This window comes from Poecile atricapillus, chromosome 3 (assembly GCF_030490865.1).
Source record: "Poecile atricapillus isolate bPoeAtr1 chromosome 3, bPoeAtr1.hap1, whole genome shotgun sequence".
Classification (NCBI taxonomy): domain Eukaryota; kingdom Metazoa; phylum Chordata; class Aves; order Passeriformes; family Paridae; genus Poecile; species Poecile atricapillus.
Genome location: NC_081251.1, coordinates 46706969 through 46729835, shown reverse-complemented (window position 1 = coordinate 46729835; position 22867 = coordinate 46706969). Strand labels below are relative to the sequence as shown.

General features: G+C 35.9%; 1 protein-coding gene across 1 annotated transcript in view; it reads left to right on the top strand.

Annotated features, from left to right (window-relative positions):
* Positions 1-22867, top strand: part of REV3L (REV3 like, DNA directed polymerase zeta catalytic subunit) — a 113653-nt gene that overhangs the window by 26391 nt on the left and 64395 nt on the right. The window contains exons 2-4 of the mRNA XM_058836354.1: positions 16869-17058; positions 18405-18479; positions 19915-20075. Coding sequence (XP_058692337.1) covers positions 16869-17058; positions 18405-18479; positions 19915-20075 — 426 coding nt within the window. The remainder of the gene's footprint in view (positions 1-16868; positions 17059-18404; positions 18480-19914; positions 20076-22867) is intronic.

Here is a 22867-nt window from a genome sequence, read left to right as displayed (position 1 = left end):
TCAAGATAGGGAGCTGCAAATTAAGAGCTTCACACGTATGGACAGGATTCATGGGCCCTAAAATACAGGCAGGTAACAAGACAGCTTGTGTTGTTTAAACATGGTGTGATAACTGGATGAAGAGTAGTAATTTTACTGTCTTGAGTCTGCTTATTTTTGCAGTGATTCTTCTTTTGCTGAAATAATTTACTTAGGACTAGGAATGTTTTAAAAATAATTTTGACTGTACTAGCTCCATTTGAAGTTAGACAGTCTCTTGTTATATTTGGTTCCACTAGAAAAAGGTAAGTTACTCTATGCATGTTTATAGTGTACACAAGGGGCTTGTCTGCACAAATTTTTTTTATAAGCAATGAACTACAAATTGGACTTTTAAGCACTTTTTTAAACTAGAATAAAGGTACTTTAGAAAATAGCCTGTTTTGTAATACACATCCCTAGAGCTATATATCTTCCAGTTGAGTGCAGATGTTAATTATTAGTTGGTTAACCTCAAACTTCTCTGGAGCAAAAATGTAAACCTGGTCACATGGCAAGCCACAGTGTTGATTTCTATCATCAGTACTTAAAAGTTTTCTTAACAATAGTCTTATTTCTTTCTGAATGTTTAAATAAATTTGCATTCTTTTGAATGCCTAACTACAGACTGTGGTAGGTGTGTGTTGAATCCCATATTGGTTGTATTCCAGTTAGATTGCTTTTGTTCTACTTTTTAAAGCTATTTCATAAATCATAATTCTGACACAGTAACTTTGTCCAGGTTTTTTTGAATCTCCAGTGCTGAGCCTATTTCTTCTGCTATAATTTCTTTGTGAACTTTCATGCATATTTGTTTTCCTTACATAGATCTTTATTTATAATTACCAAAACTGGCATTGTTTTCACCTGTGGTGGAAGGACAATTTATTGCTGTATGACACTGTCATGTTTTCATTCTCTTTAATTGTTTTAATCAGTTTGGGAATCAGCTGTATTCTGACTAGTAGCCATTCAGTAAATCTAACCTTTAAAAAGGTGCACTTCAAACTGTACTGGTTTTTATTATTTTCTGGTATATTGTGATCTCATAGCCTTAGTGTGTGAACACATGGTTTCACATTGGTCTCTCATTCTGCCCACGTATGTTGTCCAGAAAATAACTGCAAAGTATATAAAACTTTACTAGTACATTTCTTAATTGTGAACAACACTACTACCATCACCTGTCTTTTTTCTTTTTTTAAATGTGAAAAAGGGCAGAAATGTGATTTTCACCATTCAATAGCCATTGTCCTAACTCTGATACAGTTATAGTAACATTAGTATAATTGCTCTTGTTTTAGAAACACTTAATTTGTTTTACACTCTGGATTAATTAGTTCTTTTTCTCTGCATGAAACTCAAGTCATGTGATGTGGTTTACAAGTGATAAGAATAATAGGATTTGTGTCTTGAAAATGTAGCACAAATCCTTTTCTGTTTTATTCATATTTGGAAGTTACTTGCCTTCTCAGTCTAGTTTGCCAAAAATACTGTAAGATACTGTCTGTCCAGGTTGCTTTAGAAGTAAGAAACATTTAGAGATGTTTTTTGCTTAAATGCATTAGAGCAGTTAGTTAACTGGTATTTTCTTGTATTTGCAGAAAACAATTGCTTTTTATCTCTCTGTGGAAGGGGCACAACATAAAAGCTGTATGGGTGTACCAACCACTCCTTCCCACTTATAAGAATGTGGTAGTACAGGATTTTTCTTCCCTTTGCTTTTAAAGTAGCTAACAACTGGATAATAGTTTAGAATGCTGCGTATGCTATTAGCTGACATTGATACTGTATGAAGCAAGAAGAGTGCACAACTGCCCTGTGTCTTTGTGTGCTGGCACAGTAAGTTGTGCAGTTATGGTGAACGTGGGGAACTAATATGTTCTGAAAGGGAAATTGTTTTGCAGGATACATTTTTAGCCAGGTCAATGTTCCAGCTCAGTTCCTAGTGCAGATTTCCACAGTCTTGTTCAGGCTAGAAAGAGAAATGGAGAGCAGGAGCAAGACCAGATGATCTGGACAGCTTAGCTTTCATCTGATTTTGTCTCTACCGTATAGCCAAATTGCTTTTTCTAAAGAATGACCTCTCAAATGTTATTTTTCTCTGTATAAACACCTGGAAGATGGTTTTATATTGAAATACATAGAGTACAAGGGAGATTTTGAGATTGATTTTTTTTGTTTCCTTATGCTGCATTTTGGGGTTTTGTTCTTTCTCTTACCTTTCTTAGAGAAATAAAAGGACAAAAATTAAAAACTGCGGAACATATATAGTGAATTTCCAGGTTTGTGAAACTGTGTTATTTCACTTCCTCCTAAGTATTAAGGTTAAAAATGTGTGGGGGAAAGAAGGTAGTATCTAAACATTGAAATGTTTTCCATTTAGTTCACTGTAATCTGAAAACTCAAATATCTAAATGCACAGTTATATATGCTAGGTTCAAATATCCTTTAATATATATATATATTAAAAAATGTACTTTAAAATGTAGTAAATATACTTATATTTCAACAGTAATTCATAGGTAATATTTAAATAAATTTGACATTTAAATTTAGTGGAAAAAAAAGACCAGTAAGCAGGTACTTTAATTCAAATGAATCTGTGCACCTTTATAATGTAGTTTCTGCTGTGCTAGTATGAGAAGTAAATCTTTAGTACTTCAGGTGTACTATTTGCAACCAAACTCCACTCATAATTTCACCTTTTGATACGCTTGCTGAAGTTGATATGTGCAGATGCTGAACATGCAGTAGTGTCATAAAACTGGTTTTAGATTAAAGTTCATAAGGAATCTAGTACATTATTCATTCCAGCCACAAGGTGACTTGTGCAGTTGTTGCTCTTAAAGAGCTGGAATTAAATGGGAAAGTATATACTCACTACAGAAGCCAGCATACAGTAGTAGCTGAATCAAAGGTGGTTTGTTTGCCAGGTCTACTCTTTTTGGCCTGAGCTGATCTTGTTTGTCACTTCTGCTGAGGCCAAATGTGGGTCAGTTTGTGTTTGGTAGACAATTGTCCTCAGAACTGATATGTAAGAGCTGATGTTATTCTTATGTAGCAAAGCCTATGTGTTATGATACCATTAATTTTTTTTAGTTGTGTATGTTCTGGTAATAAATATATTGCAGTTTTCTACAGGAATTTTGTGACTTAGCAGCAACTTTGAACTTCATTAAATTGATGCTTTCATCTTTAACACATTTACCTTTTATGTATCTGAAACTTATTCATTATTCAGTGTCTTACCATTAATTGGCTTGCTTCTTTGTATTGTTCATCAAATTGTAATAAATCATTGGCAGTTTAACCTGAAATATGAACTACATAAGTAACATATGAGAAATATGGTCTTATAGAGCCTTGGAAATACCAACATAAATTTTGAAACAGATTTTTGGTCCTTCTGTGACCTGAGACAAGGAAAAAATTACCTTAGATCTTGATCTAGATCAGCAAAGTGTGTCAAGTGGCATCTACTGGTCAATTCAAATTGGTTTTTCACCTTCAGAGAGCCATAGAATCGTTTGGTTTGGAAGGGACTTTTAAAGGTAATTTAGTCTAACCCTCTTGCAATAAACAAGGACATCTTCAATCTTTAGAGCTGCAAAATTTTAACTGCTTCCTCTCTCATCTCATCTTCTCCTCATCTGCTGTAGTAGTTCTGGAGTCCCTGTTTATCAGTGTTGCATATAAATTCTTTGTTAAAAGAACACCAGGGTTGCAGTCACTAAAAGGAGTGAAAATATGCCAGAAGTATTTTCCTTTGTTTCACATCCTAATGATAAATTAGGATGATAAAATACTATATTTTCTCATTTTCCCTAGCAATTAGCACAAGGTGCTTAGTGATTCTAACCAATTATTCAGTGAGTAGGCATAATCTTTTTTATCATCCCCAGTCAAAAATTCAATGCAAATTACACATTCACTCTGAAAGGGTTTTTTCCTTGTCATACTGATGTATTTAAAATTTTTTTTGGAAGTTATCTTCAAATCTGAACTGTGGTAATAGTAGTAACTTGTATATGAAAAACTGAGATTACAAAATGAAAATACTAGATTTTAATTTTTTAAGCTTTTGTGGGGTTTAAACAGAAAGTATTATGGTTTAAGTTTCTGTAACATTACAGTGCTTAATGATGTAATTAAGCATAGAACTACTTTGCTGTTTTCTAAACCATTTTAGCTGTCTCAATGTAATAAAGGCTCCCTCTGCCTTTTTAACGTATAACCTACTCAGCATTGTAATAAAAATTCCGAGGGAGAGGTGGGAATGCTGTTTACTACAGTGATATTCATCTGCCTCGATGATGAGCCTTTCTGTATGCATTGGTGTCTGCTTCATTGGCATAAATTTCTATCTACTATGACAAATGAGATATGCATTATGCAAGTAAATAATTCGGCATGTTGCTCTGATGTATAGATTCCAGGTCTTTACTATGTATCACGTGTAGCTAAGGTTTTGTGAGAGAGTCACTATCAGTTGTACAAATACACTGTCATATATATGTGAGGAGTCAAGGGCTTAACTAGCACTTGGTTCTGGCACTTACTAAGATTTCTGTCAGTAGATTGGCCCTGTTCTCCGCCAACACCAACACCTCCCACTCTGCCTTTTTTTTTTTTAAATTTCTGTTTATCTTTTTGCACCCCCTCTTTATGTAGAGTGATTTTTTTTTTGTTGGATTATGTTGTGGTGGTGGTTTTCTGGGGGTTTTCTGTGGTTTTTTGTTATTTTCCGTGCTCACTGGATACCAGCAGTAGGGCTACTGAGAATCTGGGATGGGGAAATCTTTGTATTTTAATGCAGTTATTTTGCTATTGGTGCACACTTTATTGATGCTATTAGACAAAACCATAGGAAAAAAAAAACATTATTGCTCAGATACTATTTTTATTGAAAAACTTGTGTAGAATCTCAGTCACAAAGGATATAGTCTTAAGCTGCACCATGGGAGGTTTAGGCTGGACATAAGGAGGAAATTGCTTCATAGAAGGGGGGTGGCTGGGCATTGGAATGGGCTGCCCAGAGTGGTGGAGGAGTCACTGTCCCTGGAGGTGTTTAAGGAAAGACTGGATGTGACAGTGCCATGGTTTAGTTGACATGGTAGTGTTCGGTCATAGGTTGGACTGGATCTAGGAGATCTTCTCCAATCTAGTTCCGTGATTCTCTGACACTGCCTATGTATCACTGCTATCATAGATTTGGGGAAAGGGACAAATGGTGATAAGAGAATTCAGATCTGAACAGAGCAGTGGAGAGATTAGGAACTCCTTCAGCAAATTTGTGACATTATCTTAAAATGTGAAATTAGATTGCTGGCTGAATTTTTGAGGGAGTCCTTTTGTTTTCAGTGCAGAAAAGTAGTCACTAGTTAGTTGTGCTATACACAGAATTCAGTAATTTAAAATATAATAGGCAGTGAGATGACCTTGCAAAATAGGAATATTTGGATTGGGTGGCACAACATCTGTGACAAATACTTCTGAGTAACACTTGAAAACATTTCTTAAAGAATGCAGATACTGCTGTCAATACACTGCCTTGGCAAGTGAGGCATCCAGTCTACACAGTCTTTACAGCCACTCTGAAGGTTGTTGAGTATATACAAGACAACCGCATGAAATGATCTGTACAAGGCAAGCGGTCTTTGGATACATACTTTCTGTATAGCGCTCGGATGTTTAATTTTTTTTTGTAGCACTGAAACAGAAAAAGATTTTGTAGTTCTAATCATGTGAAGAAGTAGAACAGTGTGTGTGTTCTCAATTAATGAGAGTAACAAGCCTAAGATAAGGATACTACAAAGTCTGGGCATTTTTTTCAGAAACAAAGGCCTAGAGCAGGCAAATAGCCATGAAACCCTTGAAGTGCTGCCAAAAGACACTAGACTACAGATGATGAAAAGAGGGGGATGGATGCCTAATTCAGGGTGAGGAAGGAAAGTAGCATGTAGAAAAAAACCCTAAAATAGGAAGTAAGATGCTTAATAGTATTGCAGGATGTGTAGAATAAAGTAGTAGCATTGGCTGTATTACTGAAAGAGCATTCATTTACATATTTTGTAAAATACAAAAGAAGACAGCATAAAAAGATCACATTTAAAGAATAACAAATTCTGTGCCTGCATTTAGCATCTATTGACTTCAGTCATGCTTTAGTGGGTGTTAAGGTCTTTGTTCACTTGGAAATGAGTCAGTGTAAGACCCTGCTTGTTAGCACCCACAGCTGAGTGTGGCAGACACCTGAGGACTGTCTTTGCAGTAGAAGGCAAAAAGTTAAAATGTAGATTCTTTTAAAATACCATAGAAAAGGTCTAAAAAGATCTAGTTTCATTAACTTTTGGTTTAAAGGACTTTTTTTCTTCTGTAAGACTCTTACCCTGCCATGTCTTCTGAAAAGCAAGGAGGCTAATATATTGACACGCAAAATAAAATAAAACATTGCTGTAGTGTGATTTCCATATACTGTGCTCTTTAGTGTGAAGGAAAACAAGTTTAAAAAATACTGAAAAATGCTGTAGTCGGATTTTTTTTTTTTTGTAATGCTGCCGTTTTTTCCACTGTTTAAAACTGTTGTATTTGCACTTGCACAGTACCTCTCAAGTTAATCCTGAGTATCTTTTGATGATAAGTCTAATTATTGAACAACTGCTAAACTGAAGGTTAAAAATTATATGAAGGAAAAGGAAGTAGAAGCATTTTTTGTGTATGTGTGTGATACAAACTTTAGAATTGCTCAGGATTTACAATTCTGTTAGATAAATCAGGATTCAGACCACCAGTTTTCAAGAATATGGTTTCTCTAAGTCATGTACGAAGCTGGTTCCTCTCTAGCTGCATTACAGAATTGAGTTTGGCTGAGGATTGTTTCATGGAACACCAGCTGCTGCTGTTACTGTTTCACTTGTGTAGCTGCTTGAAAGATCGTGTCATGGGGATCTTTAGGAAAAACTATGAATAAGGATTTGAGGTATGTGCAATCTCAACTTGAGAAGCTTCAATGGAATAGAGCATTTTATTGTTCTGTCTGTTTGCTGTAGTTTTTCCCCAACATGGAAATGTCTTGAATGTTCTGCACCTTCATGCACAACCTTTTTTGGAAGACTCATGAACAGGCATATCATTCACTAATATGTTTTTAAATAAATTTGTTGTAAAGGATAATATTGTCTCCCACATTATTTAATTATGTATTAACACAACAAATGGACAATATTTATACCATTACATCATTTGATGCAACCTCTGGTAATCTACTTTATTTTAGTCAGGCTTGTGGTTAATATATTAATGTCGCATTGAAAGGTTTTGTTACTTTGGTGATTGAGGCTGTATATTGTTTTTCATAATTTAAATGAAGTAGACTGAAACTTCTAAGTAAAGAATTAAAGCAGAGATTTGCAGCTGTAACTCCCTCTGAAGTTTTCTGGTGCAGTTAGAAATCACAAGGTAGCAGGTAGGAGTCTACTAGCACTAAGACTTGCTTTACTTTGTTAACTTTACTGACATAGTATGTTTTAGAGGTTGACATTCAGAGTATCATTTCTTTTAAGTGGTGTGTTCTGATCCAGACTTGGCCAACAGCAAAATTCCCATCCAGCTGCTTACTTGTCCAGCCTACCATCCCCAGTCTTTTAATGCAGGGGTAAAATAGGGAAAACAGAAATAGTAAAACAATAGGTTGAGATAACAACAGGGAAATTGCTTACCAATTACCATTTCAGGCAAAACAAACTCTGTTTGGGAAAAAATAGCTGATTTATTGCCAACTAAAATTGATTCAGGTTGTGAGAAACAAACTCAAAACAGCATACCTTTCATCTCCCTTCCCCCAGGCTCAGCTCTGTTTCTCACATACCCTGCCCCTGCCATGCACGCTCCCGTGGAGAATGGCAGGGGCGTTGTAGCCAGTACATAATGGTGTCTTTTCTGTCTTCTTCTTCATCATGTCCTTCTTCTGCTCTGATGTGGGCTCTCCACAGGCTTCAGTTCCTTCAGGAATATCCTTGTGCTCCACTGTGTCATCCTCCATGGGCTGCAGGGGATGTCTGCTGTTCCATGGAGATGTTCTCCTCCACTTTCCTCTGACTCTAGTGTTCCCTTTCTTAAACATGTTTTCCCAGAAGTGTCCCCAGCTTGGCTAAGGGACTGAGCTGTGCTCTGCAGTGTGTGTGTTGGGTCTGGCTGTGTCCTGCACAGAGCAGCCTCTGGCCTCTTCCCACGGCAACCTCTCCTCTGCCAACCACTTACCACGTAAACCTGAAACACAGAGTTAGTAAGATATTAAGAAAACAATTTATTTCCTGGCTTATGAGATTCTGCCCCCTACTATTACTGTCACACACCATGTAGTCATTTCAAAAGCTTACACAGAAATTTGGAAGGTGTCTGTAGTAAGGAAGGACTTCCTAGTAAGTTGCTGCTTGTCCAAAAATTATAAGCCTAGAACATGCAAAAGATGTTAAGAATTTCTCTAGTGAAATAAAAGGGTATGTGTGATAAGGAGTACCAAGTGTTGCAAATTTGCTTATGGATAGCCTAAGAGCAGTGCTTGTATCTGTGGAGCACATCTTCTAGTTTTCATCAGCTGGAGGAGTGGGCTGAAAGGACAGTTACCTGCAAGTGAGAAATCTTGATGCAAATACCAAACAAAAAATTTCTAGAAACATTTATAAAATTATTTAGTGCTGCTTGAAGAATACAGTAAGGGAAAGCAAACAGAATTTGATGTCATTTAGTTGTTAACATAATGTGACTCACAAGAGTGTGTAATACTCTACAGTGTGTAATTTTGGGGAGATTACACAAGCTTGGTGTTGTCCAGTAATTTATAGTCAACACATCTTAAAAGTGTCTGTGAAAGATTATACTGATGAAAACACTGTTAACCTTACCACAAGGCCAGGGGTTTTTTTGCCTGCAGTTTAGAGTAACAAATAACATTTGGCAATAATTTATGTTGCCTTTTCTCTAACTAGCTCTGCAGCTGACAGGAAAGTACCTGTTGAACAAAAATGTTTCAGTTGGTTTTGTGTGACACAGGACAAAGAGATGAGTTGTGGCTGGAGCAGTGCACACGCATCACAGTATTTAAATAGGCAGATGAGCCTAAAGGAGTGAAAGTTAAAGTTTCAGTTACCACAAAAACTTTTTCTTTGAATCTGTGCACTATTCTCCATTTACATGTGACTTTACTTGCCCCAAGAAAGACCTGTAAGATAGAACTTTAATGAACGGTGCCAGTCTTTAATGAACGGTTTTGGAAAGTAAAAGCTGTGTGACTCTTCTGCTCCCCCTTTTTACTACTGACATGTTTTTTCATATTTTACAGGATGTGGTAATGTACACCTCATCAGTTAACCTAGGACAAGTAAATACATTCTTTTCTGTTCAGCTCTGCTTTGGTCAGTGTAGTCTAACATAATCTGCTTGTGTTGCTTTCATGTGGTTGTGTTTCTTACCAGAATAGCTGCTTGGGCTGTGCTGTCAGCCTGTGAGTGCCAAGAGCCCAATATGATAGCTAGAATCTGTAGCTGAGGACAGATGCATTTGCCTCCTTTGTGTGTTTTAGCTCATTTTAGCTGGCTTCTTAGTGATTTCTGAAACTCATTCTAGAAATAGTCACTGATACTGTCCAGCTGCTTACATGAGTAATCTGTCAATAGAGGAAACAAGAATAATATTTTGTATGGGGTTCATTTTATAGATGGGTTCTTAATAAGCAAGTACCTGACCTCACCTTGTATGTCTTAAGAAAAGAAGAAAATACTATAGCTGTTTCTCATAACTCACAGCCATCAGCTTAAAGAATTGTTTGTACATACCTTATCTTTGCTTTTTGAGAAGCTTATCTTCTTTGGTTTCCATTATTCATGGAGATATTTTTAAATTATCTTCTGCATCTCTGAACTTTCCTGGTTTTAGTTGGACTGCATAACAATAAATTTCTTGAGTTATATTGCAGTTATTTTTGCTTGGTGGTAGCAGTTGGGAATAGATGTTCCTTTCTGATGATGTACCTTTGCATCCTATAAATGGTTAGGCTTATCAGTAGTACTTCTGAGATTGTTTTCTAATGTCTCAGCAGTAATTAAAAAAATATCCATCCTAATCAATTCCAGTCAGGAGGAGGTAGTTTTATGGAGATAATCAGAACATCTTCTTTGAGTTGATGTATTAAATAAACTGTTTCAACTTTTATGCTTTTTCTTGGGGTTTGCTCATTGTTTATGTGTAAAAAAAAATAAAAATCAGTGCCTCTCTTAACACATTAGACTAAAAAAATAGATGTTACAAGTTCTCAGTAAGACAAAGATAGTAGCCTTGCTTTTGGAACTTAAAATTGATGCTTGCCATCAGCAGTAATTCCCAATGAAAATTCTAGCCTGAGAGGTCTCAAAGGTTTTTTCTTCTTTGGATACTCCATGGTTAAAAATATCTAATGGTCTTCAGTTTTGTGTAGACTGGAGAAGACAAGTCTTGGTGAATCATGAGATCTCCTCGGCCTAATATTTCAAATTGTTAAGACAACTTATTCTTTATGTAAAAGCTGTCAGTGAGCAAATTGATTGCATGGATGTCAGTTAGAGATGCCAGTAAAAATCAGTGTTTCAAATGTAATTTTATTTGATGTTACCTTAAACTGAGATAAATTTGTCCTTTGGAAGATACCAAATTCAAGGAAGCTTGTGGATTTCTTGCTCAAATCTCCATACTGCTCAGAGATTTGCTTTTCTTTGATCTTTGTTTCCCGCCATAGCTCAGGGTATCACACCAATGTGCATGAAGTTATACAGAGATTTCTAATTTTAAATTACAGACCGAAAACCCAGTTCTCCTTCTTCACTAAGGATCCCTGCATCAAGGCTGAGGAACAATCTAATTGCAGTGAGTCAAAGGCCACATTTTCCTAGTGGATTGTTTTTGGTGTGTTTTTGTTTGTTTGGTTTTTTTTTTGATCTTCATAAGAGTTAGACATATTACATGTTGCAAGGAACATTACTGGCTAAATAATTATAAATAACCAAATACTCCATTTGGGTTCCAAAAACTGTAAGAAAAATATTTTTTTTGGTCCCATTTACAGGTGTTACTGAAATAAGTGTCTTCTCACACCCTGGGGGAAAACTGAAAATGTTGGCACAATTATCTAATATTATATGCGAAATAAGGTCTTTGCACTCTGTTCTTGATTATGTTTTGAGGATATCTTGCTGCTGCAAGATTTCCTAGGCCTAATTTCATTATTTTGCTTCTCTGACATCCAGTTTTCTGTAGTATCCAGGACTGCAGTGTGTGTAGTTCTCCCTTTCTTCTCAGTCCTTTTGAAAAAGCTGACTTGTTTCATGACTCTGGGAGAAGACTGAAAGTTTCATTTAATCATTGAAGAAGTTACATTAATGTAATACACTACTGAAGAACTCTCTGAGATTAAAAGTGTAAACTCTTATGTTTCTGAATAACTTATCAAATTCTTAAGGGGGAAAGATTTTTTGGGAAAGGGATTTTCATCAAAGCATTAAAAAAAATCTTACCAGTCCATGTGTGTTATTCGTTGCCTTTGTGTCAGAGGGAAGGAATGGTAGCTATAGTTTCCAGAGACTGTGTTAGCACTAGAAAGTAGCTGAGACCTGTCCCTTTTCAATAGCTTAGTTCTGATGGTATTCAGTGATTCAGGCTTGACAAGGCCATCCCAGTGAGCAACATAGCTCAGACTGAAAGCACCATCTAAACTGCGCACAAGATGCCCATGTTGCACCTACCAAGCAGGGTAGATGAACTACTCCCGTTACAACTCGATGTTGCTCTCTGAAGCCTCTTCCTGGAGAAAGGGTGAGATTGCCTAAGACACAGGAACTTCTATTGCATGAAGAAATTACTTTGAAATTGAATTCTAATATTCCATTTAAAAAAATTCATTTTTTAGAAACGTTTTTACAACAGGATTGTTTGTTTTCTAATTCTCAGTAGGCATCACTACTCACAGTTCATTTTTGAAGTGTTTTTGAATGTAAGTGGTTCAACAGTTAGTTGAAAAATACCAATTTTCTTTTTAAGATGGTAATGTCATGTCTTTTGATTTCTAATTACTTTGCTTCACTGTTGCTATTAAAGGGAAGAAATCCCTTATGATTGTCTGATTTTTTTCTGCTTCCTGTAGTGATATTTGACATGTTTGTGTGCATTCTTCTTCTAATACTTGTCCATGCTTAGTTGGTCCTTCCACTTTACAAAACTGTATTTAAAGTACTTCTACTAGACTGCAAATCTGCATCTCTTTATTAATTCCCAGCCTGAATTTCCTAAAATCTCAGGGTTTTGTCATTCTTCTAAATGCTGCTGTAGTCTCTATTTTACTCCCACACCATTGTTCCTCATGGCTTTGCTTAGCTTCTTATAATAGGATCAGCTTGTTCTGTAGCAGAAATATCACAGCAAAATATGTTTGCATGCTTGCAAACTTTATTCCTGAACTGGACAATAAGTTCCCTTATTAATAATGTTCACATTTTTCTTTTGTACAGAAATTTGTCCAGTTTGATCTTGGTGGAAGAAAGTTTTTAGAAATTTATATCAAAGTCAATGTTTACAAATGATGAAAAAACATTTCTCTGAGGACACTTGAATGATAATCGTCAGGTTCTCTTATTTGTTGTACTGTGAAATTGGGTGTTCATAAGCTTGGCAAGGGGCTGGACAAGATGACTTTCAGAGGTGCCTTCTAGCTTCAGCCATTCTGTGTAGATGCATCTCAACTTTATCTCTACCGGATCATTCTGCATGGCTGAGCATTCTGGTGGACAGATGACATCAGTTCCTGTATCTTGCTTATATCTTGTATCTAGTTATTGGGTATCTTTGCATTGCATTATCATCCTGGTCTCAGTTCTCTTCTAATAATACTGAAGTTTTCTATCTTAGGGTCACTACTGTATATTTTTTTTTGTAATGTAAAAATTATAGAGTAACTCTAGGATTATGCTTGGTTTGTGTTCCTAATAGTAATATGGCAACTATCTTCCAGAAAAAATACCAGATAGACTTTCTTAATATCAGTCTCATGAGTCAAGTATGTAAAATGCTGTATTTTAATACTTCAGTAACATTTATGCCACTTGCTTTTATAAGTATGGGTTTGGCAGGTGGGCTTTCTTTCTATACTGTATGAAAATATTGCATTTGTATTATTTTTGAAGTATTGATTCATTATTATTATTAATATATTATTCACCTATATTGATGTTTAGTTAGCAGTGTCTTCTTTTCAGAGAAAATGGCCAGTTTGCTAGTTGCGTATCTCATAATATCTCAACATTTTGTGTACTGCCTCTTTTCTGCTATAGCAGCAATTCTTGTGTTCCTTCATTTATCACTTCATTCAGTGCCTTACTAAGACTCGTGATTAAGCCTCAGCTTTACTTGTAGGTGTCTCTACTTTAATTAGCAGTCTCCTTTAGTCATACTGGGATACTTAATCTGCAGATAATTCAGCCAGTGCAGACCTCATTCTTTTAGGTCCGGGAAGAAGAGGCCACTGAATGAAAACATTTCAGTCACCTGTCCCATCAGTGGCCAATTTTGTATCCAGAAATTCTGTGGAGAGCGGTCAAATGCAGAATCTGCTGTTGAGCAGCACATCCACTGGTTCTACAGATGTGAAGAAACTGATGAACAGATACAAAAATAACATCATCTGATCACTGTAAGTGGGCGCTGTAGCAGTCAGTGCTGTTCTGTGGTACAAATTTGTTTCTCTATTTCCAAAAAGAAACAGAAGCATAAGATTAACATATTTAAACCATAAAACTCATTAACATTTCCCTAAGCCAAGTTTTTAATTCATGTAAATTGGCAGGTCTGTGTAGCCTGAAATCCTCAGTGGATACATCTTTTTTCTCCTTGTGGCTCTATTGAAAAGAATCCACTAGAATTTTTAATGGGTTAGTGCAAACCATGGTTGCTATTATTGGAGTCTGAGCTTCAAACTCAATACTATGATATTTGGTGCATTTTGATGATTTTGCCTAAATGTTGGAAATACATGACTGTTCTTAACAGTTAGCAGGGTCAGACTTGTAATAATGTCGATTTTAAGTAAAAATAGCAGTATAACCAATAAATAAATCAATACTATCAAGGATCAAAGTAAATAGCTGTGTAAATCCATGTAACTTGACAACTGTTAGCCTAATAGGTGTCTTAGCTCAGCAGTAACTTGTTTGCTTTCTTGGCAGAAGCAAAAATGAAAAGCAGCTCAGGGTGTGTGTTCTATAAGATTTCCTTGGAGTTAAGTGGTAATTTGACTCTGCTCAATCGAAAGCCATAGTGTTTTTCATGGGGTTTTTTGCACATAAAGGGGAATACAGGGGAAGGGAACAGAAGGAAATAGAAGGAAACTTTCTTTGTATGTGTTCCCTTTTTCATTTAACAATAAAATTACATTTTCAGTTCAGCAAGAACTGTTAAATAGCTGCTTAACTTGAAAGGAAACTGAATTTAAGCCCAGTAAGTTTAGACTGTGTCACTGTTCTCTTTATTCTGGTGCTCTGCAATTTTGTGTTCTAAGGGATCATAAATTAACTATAACTCAGAATACTTGGACAACCATTAAAGTTAAGGTATTTTTTTTAAATATGAAAAAATTCATGCTTTTGAAAGGAATCCATAACTAGTAGTGCAAATAAAATGTGCAGAACTGATTCTGACTGACAAGCTCTAGGAAGCAAACAGCTGAATTTATAACATTCATGGGGGGATAGACATGTATATTTGTACATGCAGAAATTCAGTCTGTATTCCAGTACCAAACTGAGCTTGGGGTGAGTTGGTTTGTTCACTTATTTTTTTAAGCTGCAGTGAGCATTCAGACAAATTACTTCATGAACTATTTTGAATTTCCCCCTGAACATGATCCTGGGATACATTTAAAAAAATACCCAACAACAACAATCCACTCTTTCCAACTTAGTAACAAAAATAATAAAAAAAACCCAAACTCAAATCCTTCCCAAAACCAACCAACCAAACTTGAATAGAGAAACTGTATAACTTTAAACAACTATTAATTTTCTGATAATTATATTTGGATGGGGGGCTCCTTTATTTCAAAATCAAGTACAGCCATCAGTTTACACTCAGATTTGTTGGTGACTTGGTATAGAAAATAAGTGGTTTGCTACCACTGCACAAATGAGTCCTCTCAGTTCACATGCTACTAATATATGACTTCTTCCACCTTAGGGGCAAAGAAGTTTCCTGCCATATAAAGCTGTTACTGTCCTTTGAAAAAAAAACCCAAACCCATAGTTTTAAGTTTCTTTAGTTTCCCCTTTCTCTTAATATATTATTGTTTGAAAAACATGGTACATAAATAAGAATTTTATTCTCTTGAAATATTTTAAAGACATGGGCAGAATTCATAGATGATGACCTCAGCATTATCAATACATATATAGATTGTATTTCAACATTGATGTGGAGACTTGATGGAGTTGACTTGCAAGAAGAATAAAATTCACCTTGAAAAATGGATTTGTAGTACCATTTTTTTAGCAATTATTTTACTTCTTTTTGAAGAACAATACATCTGACCCCAGTTTTAAAAAAGAGGCAAAAAAAGCTATGCTCTTAGTGGGGTTTTTGGGCATGCTTTTTTCACAGGTGTAAAAGATTTGCAGGCAGTCATCTTTGACTGTGTTTTAATGGACCTAAGCTGTCTTCACTGGGTGGCCACTGGGATATGATTGAGTGTAAATACTTCAGGCAAGCTCCACCAGCTGAGAAATAACCTCAGCTTGAAAGAGTGGACTTTTGGAAGTCTTTTCATTGGTCTTGTGGACCACTGAAGTTGTGCTCTCTTTTAGTAACATTCATCTCCTGGGTGATGAAAGCAGAGCTAGTTTTGCTGTCCTCATGCAGGGAGTTCATCCAAACAAAATGCAAAGGGGTATGTGCTGCCTATGATTGTGGTGGTGGTTGTTAATCAGCAACACATGCTTACAGTATTTTTCTGTGGAAGTTTTTCGTTGGCCAGTGAGAAGTCATGAATGATTTTGGTGACTGAAAAGGTGGCAAATGGATGCCAGCAAATGCCTGCTTTGTTGCACTGTGGTGAGAAAAGGACAGATAACATACATTGTAGTTGAGACTAGTCCCCCCCAGAAATGTGAGTTTGAGGTCCTAGTCTGTATTGCTGTACTGCCTTGTGTGAATGAGAAGCTCAGACTGTGGTCTAGCAGAAAGGTTTTCACGGTGTGTCCTTTCACTCTGCTCTTCCTGCAGGCTCACGGAAGCTAATGCTGAGAAGTAAGGATGTGGTTAGAAGTCTAGAGATTTGCATATACAGTAGAAATCTCTGAAAGATCAACAGATTTTAAAAGTTGAAAATCGCCTGGTTTTGTTTCCACATCCCAACTCATGCTTTAATAACTAGAATACTGAATGGCCTCATAGGTCCTCTGGATGTTCTTTACAATTTCTTAGAGGTTGTGTGATTGATACTGAAGAATTTTCACAAAGGCTGAAAACTGTTAAGCATCCAACATTTACTCAGGATGCAAAGTTATTCTTAGAGAGATGCTGTGTTATTACTGTAATAATCATGTGTAATCATATGTATGTCACATAACAACATCTTGTTCTGTGTTGGTTTTGTCAATGAATCAAGTGTGAGAACTGCTCTACGTTAGTACCTTTTGTTTGAAACACGCCTGCACTTGCATCATAAATTTATCCTGTCTGCAGAACTGGAAAGTAATGTGAAAAAATTGAGATGCAGCAACTACTTAGAAGAAGAAAAAGTAGTCATTAGAAAATAAATGTTTTCCTTTTATTTTTAGGTCAGAAGACTTGTCTCCACTTACATGGTATCTTTCCTTACCTCTATGTACCATACGATGGTTTTGGACAGCATCCAGAATGCTACCTTCGTCAAGTGGCGTTCAGCATTGACAGGGCACTCAATGTGGCTTTAGGCAGTCCATCTTCTACAGTTCAACATGTTTTCAAAGTGTCATTAGTATCTGGAATGTAAGTATGACCTGTCAGGAGTTTTGGTTGTTTGTTTTGAATAGTTTTTTGCAGTTGTACTACATAGAAGTACTTTGGACTTGATTGCAGTGCTAATTCTTTTTCATTCCCCACCCATGTATGTCTTCATACAGGGCTGTACAACTTCTAAATAACTTCTCACTTGTTTCGACTTAAACATAATTAACAGGTTTTCCCAAAAAGCCTTTTTGACCCATCTATTTTTTCCTAAATTCTACCCTCATGTCGATAATTTTTGCAAAATCTGTCCTTAGCTTTTTCTGTCTCTGCTGTTAGAGCAGTACTTCCCATGCAGCATTTTCTACCTCAGGATTATTCTACATTCCCTGAAACCAGGGATGTCTTGCAGGAGCCTGATGAGTGTAGGTGTTCTTTTTTTTTTTGTTCATGTCAAATGGCCCCCACGGAGACTCTCAAGTAATGTTTATCTGTCTCTTACAGCAGCACAGGCCCGGAAGTGGAGGCTCTTAAACATACATTTATTAATCTGTCAAGATGACCATTGTGCTTTATGAGGTGTAACTTTCTATATCAAATGTTAGCATTTTAAGGATTCTGTTAGTTACTTTTTATTTGACTTGCATAACCAAGAGCTGAAAAATAAGTCAAATGATAATGAATAATAGGAAAATATCCTGGAAGAGCACAGGTAATTGAGATACATTGCATTCAGTTTTTCATGTTCAAAACAACATAAATACTGATTTTCAGGGTTGTGCAACACTATGTTTTATTTTCTTTTTTCGTGCATTTCTGAAATACATTCTTTCTAATTGTTAAGTGTAGGAAGATAATATTTCTGTTCCAGCCAGTTCTGGTAGCTTCTAGATTTTGTGAGTAAAGTGGCTGGAATAACTTGTTTTTATTTTCAGTCAGAGCTTTCTGATGTTTTTACAAAGTAACAAAGAAGGTCACCTACCAAATTTCTTGATGTTGCTCTTTTTGTGAGAACTAAGTAAATTGTAGTAGAGCTGTTCATCTCAATAGTGAAACCTGGGCAGAGTAAACTGTTGATGACAATCTTTACTTGAATCAATGAGAAAAGAAGAGGTAGAAATTAGGAGAACCTGCCTCTTTTTCACCTCTATTGCCTTAGAATTTCAGAACAGTCATTACTGGAAGTCAGCTCTTCATTGCCTCAAAGCAGCATAAGAGTGTTTCAGGTATTGTGTTTGCATAAGCAGCTAATTGGGAAGACCTAAACAAAATACATCTTCACCTGGGTAGATAGACATGCTTATTCAATATTCCTTATAGTAAAATGTCATTGAATAAATGCCACAGCATAACTGGCTAGCTTCTTGCTTTTATTTCATTCTCTCCAGGCCTTTTTATGGTTACCATGAAAAGGAGAGACAGTTTATGAAGATTTATCTTTACAATCCTGCAATGGTTAAAAGGTAAGGACGTGAAAGTATGAAGTTCTGTCTGATTTCCTTATATCTTGAATTAAAAAGTCAGGTTTGAAACAAGATTCACCACTAACTTAACAAAATAAAAGCTCCAAAATTATTATCTCACAGTTTCTGAAAACACTTAAAATTTAAACCAATTTCAAACACACCAATAATCTTTTAAAGTAGTAAAATGTTAGGAAAGCAATACCAAAATATACTTGCCTGTAGTTGTTCTGTGTTTATTGTAATTTGTGAACATTTAAACAAATTTGCATCAGCTTACTTTTCCTGTAACTCTTAAGGAAAACAATGTAGCTGTCTTTCATATGGCTTCATTTCATCTATTATGAAGTAAAATCTGGGAGATTTTAATTCTAGTAAAAATTACTAAATTTGATATTTACTTGGAAAACAGAATAGCTTTTGTTATTAGGCAGGTTCTTTATTTCTCAATAGAGTAATGTTCTGTTGTATGAAAGTGCTGTAGATTTAAATCTTACTGTCAAAGAAGCTGCAGTCAATTCATGAATAAATAAGGAGGAATTATTTCCCAAGCATGAACTGAAATCCCTTGAGTGTGTGCTATAACATACTGTAACTTTTTTTAAAAAGGTCCAATACATGATCATAAGAAAGGATTGTCTGATTTTTCTTCTAAGCACGTGAAATTTTGCATGATTTAAAATTTCTGTATTAATATATGACAGGACAGTTGTTTCAAAATTTGGAGCTTCTCACATTCAAATTGCGCTTATCCAAATAAGGACTGACACTTCACTTAAATTATTCCTTTCTTTCTTCTGCATGAAACTTTATTTTTAATCCCAGTTTGTTGCATTTGGAAATGCTTAGTGCTTTTCTTTGTTGTATAGTTGTATACTATTAATTTGAGATAATTTAGTGTACCAGTTTATAGTTATCCAAATACTTGCAGTTATTTTTTAATGTGTAGCTATTTAAAAGAGAGGATTTGTCCTTCTCCAGGGTTTTAAAATACTGCTTATGAGTATACAGTATGTAGCTTGAAAACCATGAAGGACATTATATGTATCATATGTATCATATATCTCAACGAGAAGTAAAGAGACTTTCAAACTTATTACTGGTGTGTAGGCATACAGCTGCCACAGTTGTTCTGTTGAAAGATTTAATTGGCCTCACTTGCAGGAATAGAATATTGTAGGATTTTTTCAGAGAGTTTCATGTTTTTTAAGCTGAAGAATTCAAGTCTCCTTTGCAAATAACACCCAAATATTGTATCATTATTAGCACACAGATAATCTTTGTTCATCTGTTATTGTGAAAACATGGTTCTTAAGTTAAAAATACAACTAAGGCAAAATTTAAAATGTTTAAGTATTCTATATTTTGATAAAGTCAAATATCAATATTGTGTTACTGAAGTATTTTTTTATTTATGTCCTAATTTGTCTTTTAGAGTTTGTGAGCTTCTGCAAGGTGGAGCCATAATGAACAAGTCTTACCAGCCTCATGAAGCCCATATTCCCTACCTCCTCCAACTCTTTATAGACTACAATTTATATGGAATGAATTTAATAAACCTGGCTGCTGTCAAATTCAGAAAGGCAAGGAGAAAAAGTAAGGTGTTTATTTCTTACGGCCAAATAATTGTTTTGAAGGCTAAAAACTACCATTTTGAACAAGATGTCACAAGCTGTCAGGCTTTTCTTTATTTTGGCTGAATGAGTATTGTGTTGCTTCCTTGAAGTTTGATTTCTGTGTTAAAACGAAGTCCATATGTAGCTTTTTTCCTTTTTATGCCTCTGTGTGGGGATTGAGGAAAAGCCTGCTTCCTGAAATGAGATGCTGTATATCAAGAAACACGTGTTCTGTCAGCGGTGCAGCTGTGACCATTTCACAAGATGACCACACCTCTTTTCTAGAAGATGAAAAATTGTTGATATTTAGTAGGAGAATTGACATGGAAGATAGCATAACAATACTGTTACTTTGGTTTTTTTATGGTTTTGATTCTTACATCAATTCAAATTATTTTTTTTTTGTTGCAGTAGTGTGTTTATAAAATTACGGCTAATGATTTTGCTCTGATGACAATCAATGTTCTTAATTAAAATGTTTATGTTTGTGCTAAAGTCATTTGCTCTAAGGTAAAATCTGAATTATTAGTGTGTGAGCAAAGGAGGCATTTTAAAAAACTAATTTGGCATTTTAGACATACATACTGACATAAAAATTAAGTTTGGTGAGAATATCCCTAATTCTTCTAAATTCTTCATTATAAAGGAGAACTAACAATAGGAAAAGTATGCCTTTGGTACATAATGTTTAGTAAAATAAGTATTGTTTACTTAAATCTTAATTGTTCCTACAGCTAAAGTTAAAGTTGAAAGGAATGGTGAAATACCTTTCTGTAAAGATGCCGAAAAATAATCATGCTGAATTTCCTCCTTATTTTTATGCATGTACATTCAGACAGTAGTAGATTAGCCCATGGAGTTTTATAACTAATTTTTGTTTAAAGGAAACAAAACACTCTTTTTGTGCCCAACACTAGGCCACACTTCTTTGCTGGTATCAGAACAGTAGGAAGGCAAAAGCTCTGCCATGGACAGAGCATCTTCAGGATTTTCAGTGATAAAGAAGTATAGTCAGGTACCTTTAGTCTTCCAAATATTCTAATCAGCCTTCTGGAAACATGCAATGTGATTGTATCAAATAGTTGCTGTTGCTTCCATTCTTTTTCCATAGCTCTTTTTTTTTTCTCTCAGATGATAGATGAAAATAATTAGCTGTTTATATTCTCCTTCATAATTCATTTAAGGATGAGAGACCTAAGTCTTGAATGGGAACGAGGGGGTGAAAGAGGAGCATGGGCTGAGACCAGGGGACTTTAACTACTCTTATAGGGAAGAATCCAGTAAAATAAAAGGAAAAAATGACACTACCTTGTCTGGCTTGACCAGACACTGGCTGCAGTGCTCCTAGTAAGATTCATTCTGCTTTGCATGGCTCCACATCACACATGCCTGCCTCAGTCTGTTGGAGTCCCCAGGCACAGGATCACTGTCTATTGCTCCTGGCACAGCGCCAAGCAACAAATGGTTTCTCCCTGTTGCAGCCTTACAGAAGCACTGTTGTCAAGAGCCTGTCCTGGTACAGCAACCCTCTCTGAGCTCAGGCTGATGGAATGGTGTAGAAGGCACAGCCTCTGCTTACACCTGACACACTTTACCTGCCTGTTCTTCAGCTTCTGTGTTTTGGGGGTGTGAATTCCTTTCACTCAGGTGTAACTGTGTCACACAGGCCAGGCCAAGCATTGTTTCTAAGACACCAGTAAAAGCCTTTGCTAAAAGATCTGCAGCAAACACCTTACTTCCCTTGCAGATGATGATACAAAAATGAGTCTGGCAATATGTTAGTTTGTCAGTGTAAGCAAGCAGCCTCAGGAGCCTGTTCATAGTGGCACTTTTCTCACTGAGATAAGTTGGTCTTTTTGAAGACTGAGAGAGGTCAGCATGCAGATTTCTAGTAGCAGGAATATTTTGTCTTCATCAGCTTGTATCCAGAAGGGGCAGCAGTTCATTTTCTCAAGTCTTTGTCTTTATGGGCTGTGAAGAAGGCTGCCTATTCATTCATGCACTATGTACCACTGTAACTGTTGCAAAACTTTCATTTTCAGTAGCTGAATCTGCTTCTGTAATATGACTCTGAAAGACCTTGATGTGTCATTGCTATTGTCTTTAAAGATCTTTATATCAAGAGAAGGGGACTATCAAGTGTCCTTAAATTCCTATCCCTATGATTAACTTTCTGAAGAAACAAATTGATACAGGAATTTGAGCCTTGGTTTTTAGAAGTATATTAAAACAGCAATGATAGGGAATAAAAAAGGGATTAATGCATTGAAACTGCTGTGGTGTGGTATTTGAAATGCATATAATTTTTTTTCAATAATAGTATGTATTTTACCAGTGGGTCTATAACCTTTCATAACTGCTGTGACATGTATTTTCCTTTAAAATATACAACTATTCGGTCACATTTAATCAACTTAAAATAATCAAGTTGCAGTTGAAAAATACCAAGAGACGTTTCCATGCATAGTCAGCTTACATTTTAATATGGAGAATTAGCTGATGTGTCACACAGTAAAAACATGGCTGTGTTTCTTCCTGGACTAGCTGCCCAGGACATGTCATCACTTTTGAACAGCACAGACAGTAAGGTGTGCTAGGTTGGAGCTGGATCTGTGCAAATGGGATCAGATATTTTGTGTGGTCTGTCCAGAATCATCTGCTCAGGCATTGAAGTGCATAGACTGTAACAGCACAGGTGTGTCTGAAACGTGAACTGGCTCTGCATAAGCACAAGAGTGTCTTTTCACCCGCTTGAATGCCACATCTTTGTGC